The 8,784-nt window shown below is 45.9% G+C and overlaps 1 protein-coding gene and 1 long non-coding RNA gene across 2 annotated transcripts; both read right to left on the bottom strand.

Moving 5' to 3' along the window:
- Positions 1–4,665: 4,665 nt before the first annotated feature.
- On the bottom strand, positions 4,666–6,393 carry LOC121176136 (potassium voltage-gated channel subfamily A member 1). Its single transcript, XM_041030125.1, has one exon. The coding sequence runs from the start codon at positions 6,391–6,393 to the stop codon at positions 4,666–4,668; it is 1,728 nt and encodes a 575-aa protein (XP_040886059.1).
- Positions 6,394–7,033: 640 nt separating this feature from the next.
- On the bottom strand, positions 7,034–8,320 carry LOC121176395. The gene is made up of 3 exons (XR_005892972.1): positions 8,301–8,320; positions 7,765–8,185; positions 7,034–7,448 (listed from the first exon to the last, which is right to left on the bottom strand). It is a non-coding gene; the product is annotated as an uncharacterized LOC121176395 (long non-coding RNA).
- Positions 8,321–8,784: the final 464 nt, after the last annotated feature.

The raw sequence follows: 8,784 nt of genomic DNA, 5'->3' as shown, positions 1-8,784 counted from the left end.
ATGTAGGCTGTGTGAAGACTGAGTCCAGTACAGACCAGAACACACCTGAAGCAGACACGTGGTGTCCATCATCACGATCTTGTCATTTTAAAGAGATTAAATAAAGCGCTTCCTCTGGAGTCAGCGCCTGTCGGTCACAGTGTCACAGCCAGGACGAGCTCAGCCCCATCTTTGCTCTCTCACTGCTTTCTGACTTTTTTTGAGCAGCAGCGGAGGTTGCAGCTGAGGACTGCCACTGTGTGTGTGTGTGTGTGTGTGTGTGTGTGTGTGTGTGTGTGTGTGTTATGTAACTTCCTCATCACTTTGTTCCTCCTGCTTCCAGCACTTTCCCAGCCTGTGCAGAGCAAAGCAGGGGTTATCGGAGTCAGGAGGGCTGCAGAGAGAAGCTAATCACCTCACCCATCAGTGTATTCAGAAACAACAGAAAACGCTCAGCAGCCTCGTCTCTGCCTTCACATTCAACAACTGGAGTCAGTGTCAATGGCATAAGCTTCACTCAGCTTTCTTCAGCTAAGCTACGGTACCACATATTTACCTGTGACAGTCGTGTTTTAATAGCACTAATCATGGTAGATGGGTTTGTGTCGTAACAGCAGTGTAATTAGTCGAGCTGCTGCAGGTCCTCAGTTATATTTCTTGTGTTGCTCCCCTGTCACGCAAAGCATGAGACGCTGCTGGATTAAATGCATTTATGAGGGTAAAAATAGAAACATGATAATGCATCACATGTAAATACTGCATTTCTAATGTGTGTTTATTTATATGAATGGTGGAGATCATACTGTCCTGAGATTACAGAGCAGCTTGGATTAGTCATGGATACAGTTTTACCCTCTCTCAGTTCTCAGTGAAATGAGATGTCAATCAGTCCGGCAGCAGCAGTGACTCCATATATTTGTTAGCAAACAAAGTTTTTAAATCTTTTCCAAGTTTTTGAGGACACGGCTTAAAGCTAAGGCTCAAATCCTGCCGTCACGCCGACATGAGGCATTTCAGGTCAAAACATGACGGACAAATCATTTCGAAATGTTATTTGATTAAATGTTTAAGCCACTCAGGTGCCAGAATTTACTAATTTTCTACGTACTGTATTATCATAACCTGAGTATCTGAGTTTTAGACTGTTAATGAGACAAGAAAGTAGACATCACCTTGGACTCTGGGACACGTATCTGTGGATGATGCTGAGCCCCCTTCGGTCGCCAGCAGCAGACGGTTCCCCTTAATTGGGATCTACAGAGCGGCCGCCAGTTCACCAGATTACACGGCAGCTGCGGCTCTGCCAAAATGTATTATTGGATGGCGTCCCAGGGCTCATGGATAGTCGTGTTATCTGGCTAATTGATGCATCCAACAGATAATGAAGCCTGTGGGCTGTGTTTAGTCTGATCAGACCAAGCAACGAGGAACAGGTAGAGGTGTGGCAGGGATAATGGCCTCATTGTGGTTGAAGTGCATGGCCAGTGAGTTAGAATAAGTTTGTTAGTGAATATTTAAAAGCTCTGTGACTTTATGAGAAGTTAGAATTTAGTCCCAATACACAGAAGCCTTCACAGTTTCTGCTCCTGTCATTTCATGTCACATCTGTGCGCTGTGATTGTGAACATTTGGCTTTGTTGACGCTCACATTGCCTTCAGCCACTATTAGCATATATACATATCTGCCATTCCTTCAGTTTCTACTTGGGAATGAAAACTAGAATTAAAGATTAAATTAAAAAAAAGAGGAAACTGGAAAATCAATCACCAGTGTTTACTGGTGTGTTTTTTTTTTTGTTTTTTTTAAATAGACAAACAAAGCAGTCAGGAGTATGCACGACACAAACACGAGGAGATGGTGATGGAGGCTGTAATTACCCAGTGAAATCAGATGAAAATAATAAAAGATGCAGGCTAACATGTACATTGGCTTTTAGTCGACTGCGTCCAGATGTTGCACTGCTGGCGGTGTGTCGGCGTAGGTGAGACCACGTGGATCAGCAGGACAGATTTTTGTCCTGCAGCTTCCTGATGACTGAACATTTGAGTGAACATTTTTTCTATTTCTGGCAAAGAGTATGAACCTGTGAGATCACAGTGATCCTCTGAAGATGAATTCTGTTTTGATTCTGCCACCAAGGTTTGCACAGAGAACACGGCTGAATCATACACAGAGAGCTGAGGTCACAGATGGGGCCAGAAAACTGTGTCTTCCCACACTGTGTCAACACTTTGTGTTTGTCTCTCTCCTGTTTCAACATAATATTGCTGCACTCTAAACCAGCTCCACGAAGAAAAGATTTTCCCAGTTTGCTGTGGGAGAACTTGACTGGTCTGCACAGAGCCCTGATCCCAGACCCATCTAACACCTTTGGGGTTAACTGGAACACCAACAGACCTTATGACCAACATCAGCGACCAAAAACAGGCAGTCAAACTAAATGTGAGCAGCTGTATCAGTGGGAGCAGATACTGGTGATCAGCACAAGAATCTGCATATGCAACCTCAGTGGCTCCTCCACCTTTCAGTACCTCCACCGTCACAGCTTCACACCTGACTCAGCAAGATCAACAAGAAAACGCATCCATCCGCTGAAATCTCCTCTTATTTCAGCCCCTCTTCTCAGCACAATGTTACAACTGTGAAGATTTCACCGTGAGCTTTTACAACATTATTCCCATCGTGTTTCTCTGCTCTTTAGAGGAGTCACAGTCACTGTACGGAGCTTGTTTTAAATGAAGAAGATGTCAGAATTAGTTAAAGGTTAATTCTGAATTTTTTCCTCCAGCTCAGTCTCAGGCTCTGCAGTAAATCTCTCACAACCTTTGACTCTGCTGGCAGCTCTCCAGTCACTTACCAGCAGACACTTATCCTGATGTGGTAATGATCACAGCAGTCCTCAGCCTGCTCTGTCAGCCTGGATCATTATCCTCTAAATAACCATCACGTAAGCAGTATTGACTTTACAGCTCATAGCTACTTAAAGACTGATAGATTACCTCCTTTAAAGCAGAGTGTGTCCACATTTCTTGTCTGTGATAAAGGACTATACCAGTGTTTTAGTGTGTATCACTGTGCGTACACATTTTATCATTATACAGATTTTTCTCTATTTTAACATTTACATAATGATCTGATTAAGATGCCATTGTGACAATTTTCCATTTGGACAAAACACACAAAACCCAGTTTGGTTTGAGACGCCTCCGTCCCACATCTGAGCTCTTCAGGGTCTCTCAGGTCAAAAGTACAGGAGGCTCCCAGCTGCTTCAGAGACAACCGTCAGTGTAACAGCTGATGGACAAACACACCTGCAGACTCCAGCTGTCGACTGCAGTTTTTAGCCAAACCATTTTACAGTGGACAAAGCAGTCAGAGCACAGATGCAGTGGAGACTCGGTTTTGAAATGACCTCAGTTTGCATTTCTGTATTCAGTAAAAATATAATAATTCCCTCTGAAATGTTCAGCAGCAGCACATGGAAATACCACAAGCACCTCAAAGGAAAGTACTCACATTAATGTCCTCAGTCACTTTCCAGCACAGGTCGCAGGGTTAAACTGAAATTTGTCCCTGATGTTACTCCATACACGAGGAGCTGTTCCTTCAGCCCTGGTGCTGAATGTATGGAGGAAAATTAGGGACAAAGCTGCTCCATATCTGCACAAAGCTGTTCAATCACCAACAATTCCCATAAAAAAAAAACTATTTTTAAACCCAACGTACAGTTAAAATAATCACATACATTTCTGTACGACACTAACCTGGTGTCAGTGTTGCTTGTTCTCTCCAGATGGTCTCTGCGCTGTCCTCTTTTCTTGGCTGTCATTCCTTCGGTTTACATACTTCCACATTATGTCCTTTTTTTAAAAAAAATCAAAAATGTCCCGTGGTTTAAAATGATCATAAACAAGGCTGTTGTTCAACATCTAAAAATCTTCTCTTTAGGTCCACTGAGAGCAAATCGACTGTCATTTAGAAAAGAGAAAGTGTTTCACTTCTTTGACAGAACCTGAGTGGAGGAAAACAGGTGTCTGCCTCTCAAAAATATATATAGATATATGTTTGTTTTCTTCAAAATCTACAATAACACCATGATCCAAATTCATGAACAGCAGGTCTGTGGGAAATATGTACACATTTACTGCAACTTTCCAGTGTAAACATAATGACTAAACGTAGGGAAGATACGATAAAAAACAAAAATTTGGCTTTTTCTTCTGTTGTACTACTGAATATGGACTGTTTCCTACATTATGTACAAAGAGTACAGTACTAGTTGGTCCTGTTAATCCTCTCTCATGTCAAGTAATTATTCCAAGTCCTGCTTGTCCTTGATTATCTGTAGCACAGGCTAGATGTCCTATTTTTCCTCCTAACTAATTCATCCTTGAGTTAATGTTCTGTAGGTGTTCCTACTTTATTAAAGGGCCACTGTGTTGCATCACATGCACTGTGGTTTGTTCAGAACTCCTCAGTTTTTTCACTGACCGATGTGCTCACCAGATGAGGGGGATTAAAATGTGCTTTTTATAAATCAACCCCGTCGCTCTTAAAACTTTTCAGGATTGAAATGTGTTGATCCTCCTGGCTGCTATGTGCAAAGACTTAAGAGCCCATTAATGGGTTTTTTTTCTACACAACTATGGGCCCTAATAGTTTTTAAAAAAGTGAGGCCTGCGGGACTACAGGTCTGTCTCCCGTGTGTCCAGGCAGAAAGCGTAAAGGGATCTCTTGAAGTCCATGCTGCTGTTCGCTTTGATATTCGCCTTCTCCGCCGAAGCGGTCGTGTCGTTGTTCTCCACGTCCTGTGACTTGGCTGATGATTTGCTCCCTTTGCGTTTCAGCTCGGGACTCGTCCGGCCGCTGTTGGGCTCGTCCTTCAGGGAGGACTGGTCCTGGTCCGTCTCACGGTGGTAGAAGTAGTTGAAGTTTGATACGATGACCGGCACCGGCAGCGCGATGGTGAGCACGCCGGCGATGGCGCACAGAGAGCCCACGATCTTTCCCCCGACCGTTACCGGCCTCATGTCACCGTAGCCGACGGTTGTCATGGTGACCACGGCCCACCAGAAGGCGTCGGGGATGCTGGAGAAGTGAGACTCCGGCTCGTCCGCCTCTGCGAAGTAAACGGCGCTGGAGAAGAGGATGACTCCGATGAAGAGGAAGAAGATGAGGAGGCCCAGCTCCCGCATGCTGGCTTTCAGGGTCTGCCCCAGGATCTGGAGCCCCTTGGAGTGTCTGGAGAGCTTGAAGATCCGGAAGACCCGGACCAGGCGGATGACCCTCAGGATGGCCAGCGACATGGCCTGCTGTCCGTTCTGGTGCTCCTGGCCCTGCTGCTCCGCCAGCTCCGTGCCCACTGTGATGAAGTAAGGCATGATGGACATGATGTCGATGATGTTCATGATAGTCTTGGAGAACTCGGACTTACTGGGGCACGCGAAGAAGCGCACGATCAGCTCGAAAGTGAACCAAATGACGCATGTGGTCTCGATGATGAAGAAGGGGTCGGTGAAGGTGAGCGACGGCCGGGGCGCGGTGCTGTTGTCCAGCCGGCTGGTGACCGGCAGCTCCCTCTCATCCCTGAACTCTGGCAGCGTCTCCAGGCAGAAGGTGATGATGGATATGGTGATGACGATCACGGACACGATGGCGATGCCCCGGGCCGGACTGGAGCTCTCCGGGTACTCAAATATGAGCCAGACCTGCTTCTGGAACTCATTCTGAGGCAGCGGCTTCTCTTCTTCTTTTATAAACCCCTCATCCTCGCGGAACCTCTCCATGGCCTCCTCCCCCAGCTGATAAAACCTAATCTCATCCGCGAACACATCGATTGACACGTTGACAGGTCTCCGGATCTTCCCTCCTGACTGATAAAAATATAAAATCCCGTCAAAACTCGGTCTGTTGCGGTCGAAAAAGTACTCGTTCCGGAGCGGGTCGAAGTATTTTATCCTCTTGGCGGGGTCTCCCAGTAAAGTATCAGGGAACTGGTTCAGGGTGCCTAGTTGGGTCTCGTACCTCAGCCCGGCTATGTTGATAAGCACCCTCTCGTTGCTCTCGGTGTCCATGTCCATGTCCAGCAAGTCCTCGTCAAACAGATGGGGACTGTGGTCCGCGCGTAAAAGCGCATCCATGGCGTTCTCGCTGCAGCTGAAAGTGTTGTTCATGTCGTTGATTTTCCAGGAGCTCTGGTGCGGATGATGCTGCTGCAGCTGCTGAGGACTCCCCCGGGTGTTCAGCTCCTTGCTGTAGTCCTCTCCAAGTCCAGTTTGAACGAAGCCCGGCTGAGGGACATCCAGCGCGTTTCGGCAGCTCTCCTCGGCATTGTTGCCTCCACCTCCTCCACCGCCGCCACCGCCGCTCCCTTTAGCGGCGCCGTTCTCAAAACTCACCAAGGCTATCTCCATTCCGCAGCCATCCACAGTTAATCTGTGAGAAATAAAAGAGACTTGTTGAGCTGCGACGCAAACATCCTCTCCGATATTTTCAGGAAATGAAAAGTTAAAAATGATCAGCAGCAGCAGATGGAGACGGAGCCGTCCAAAGAACCACGGCTCCTCCAGCCGCAGCTCCTCTGCACATCAGTACATATGTGTTGTTGTTGTTGTTGTTAAGGCTTTAAGCCGCCGCTGGTCTGGATGAAGTAAATATTAAAAGCACAGGAGCAGAGGAGAAGGAGGAGACCCGGATGAGAGAGTAGGCTGTAATGATTATTCCTGACCCCCCCCCATCCCTTCCTCTCTCTCTCCCTCCTCTCTCTCTCTCTCTCTCTCTCTCTCTCTCTCTCTCTCTCTCTCTCTCTCTCTGGGGGCGGAGACGCGCTCAGTTATTCTCCGGTTTTATTGGAGAGGCCACATACTGTCACACTGAACTCAGTAGTATTTTGACCATTTTATGATTAAAGACAGAGTATTCAAACAGGCTACACTTTGTTCAGCTTCACAGTATTTACGCAATATTTCAATTACATCTAACATAAGGAAACAGACCCTGCTTATTCCAGTGCAATTATTTAAACACTTTACTTTGATTTAATGACTGCAGCTTTTATTGTTCCTCTCATGTACAATATAAAACATCAAATAGAAACTTAGTGTAATCAACTAGTCTTTTCTCATTCATATAAATTTAGCAATTAACAAATATTTTCTTCACTGAAAGTCAAGTCAAGAATGAATTCTACTCCCAAAATGAATTCATATTCGCTCCTTGAGTCTTATATAAGATTAAATCCTCTGTGTTATTCACATGGCCGGTCATTGCATCGTTTTCAAACCCAGAAACATCCTTAATGCATCCATCTCCTACAGTCTGAGCACAAAGACCTGCTTTCCACATGATGAGATCCATGGACTCTTCTCTTTCATTGGGGGTCTTTTTGTTGTCTTTGTGTTTGAGTCCTCTTCTCCTCTGTGGATGGAGGGTCGGGCCCCGGGGCCACACTCTGCTCTCGTCCTGCTGGCTTTGAAGGAGATGGACAGAGTCTTTCTTTACAACTGCACACATAAACTCAGGTTTCTGTGCTATAAAGACCACATCCTCTGACAACACTCAGTCCCACTCCTGAATCCTCTGAAACTGCTGTATTTTTATTTTTATCAGTCTTAAATCACATAGAAACAGGAAAACTCCAAATCACAGACTCTTAAAAGTAACACGTTCACAGACAACGTGTGAACAGATAATATCAGATCTTACAAAAGAGCTTTGGTTAAGGTTAAAGATAAGATTACATTACATTGCATTACATTACATTACATTACATTACATTACATTACCCTGTTGGCAGCTTGTTCCACCATCAGGGAACCACAACAGTGATTGCTTTGTGTGTAGGAACGCACCACCAGACAATGTTCCTTTGAGAAACACAGTGGCAGAGAGGGAGCATGAGCCTGAATGACTGAGTTCAAGTACATGGAGCAGACCCAGAATTCTCTGTGGGCAGAATTAATGCCTTGAATGTGGCGCAGCCAGAGGAGGTCAGTGAGCAGCAGAGTGACATGTGCCCTTTTAGGCTGATTGAAAACCAGACGCGCCGCCTCCTCCTGGACCATCTGTAAGGGTTTCACTGTGTGAAGAGAGGCCTGCTAAAGGACAGTGCTGTGGTGGAGGTGACAGATAACGATGGAGCTGGGTGGCGTACCGAGGCAGGTAAGGCCTGATTAATGGTGTACAGATGGCTGAGACCGGTGAAGACTGCAGAGGGAGAGAGAGCGCGTGGTTAGTTCGGGGCAGAGAGAAATAATCCAACGTTCAGGTAAGTAAATCCACAAAAAGTCTTTCACAAAGATCGCGCACAGAGACTACTCACCCCAGAAGAAGACGGAACGGTCTGGCGAGGAAAGACAGGAAAGCCGAGACTCTTGTAGCTTTGAGGGGGAGACTGATTGCGCACAGGTGTGCGCAATTAGCCTGAGCAGGAGGGTGGAGTAGGGAGGAGCTGCCCCGGAATCCAATGCCTGAAAAACACACACACACACACACATACATACACATGGAAGAGAGAGAAGAGAGAAAAACCAAAACAGAAAAACCCCAGAGGCAGCCGAGCTGTCTCCTGACAGAAACGTGATTTGGTCCAATTACTTAAAACGTATTTGCTGTTGCAGATTAGTTGAATATAAATGTAACCGATCTGCTGCATAAGAGCTTTTTTAGATTCATTTACAAATAACAAAGCTACAATAACAGCCCCATACACTGACCCTTCCACTGAGGAACATCCAAAATGTACTTACTCTGAACATCCCCAACTTAAATTGGCTTCGACAAAGGACAAAACCGCACGCACGCAC

Source organism: Toxotes jaculatrix, chromosome 22 (genome assembly GCF_017976425.1).
Source record: "Toxotes jaculatrix isolate fToxJac2 chromosome 22, fToxJac2.pri, whole genome shotgun sequence".
Classification (NCBI taxonomy): Eukaryota; Metazoa; Chordata; class Actinopteri; family Toxotidae; genus Toxotes; species Toxotes jaculatrix.
The sequence above is the reverse complement of the archived record's forward strand: the minus strand, read 5'-3'. Positions and strand labels throughout refer to the sequence as shown.

Excerpts from the sequence above, each read along its gene's own strand:
- LOC121176136 (XM_041030125.1), bottom strand. The coding sequence starts at position 6,393 with ATGGAGATAGCCTTGGTGAGTTTTGAGAACGGCGCCGCTAAAGGGAGC.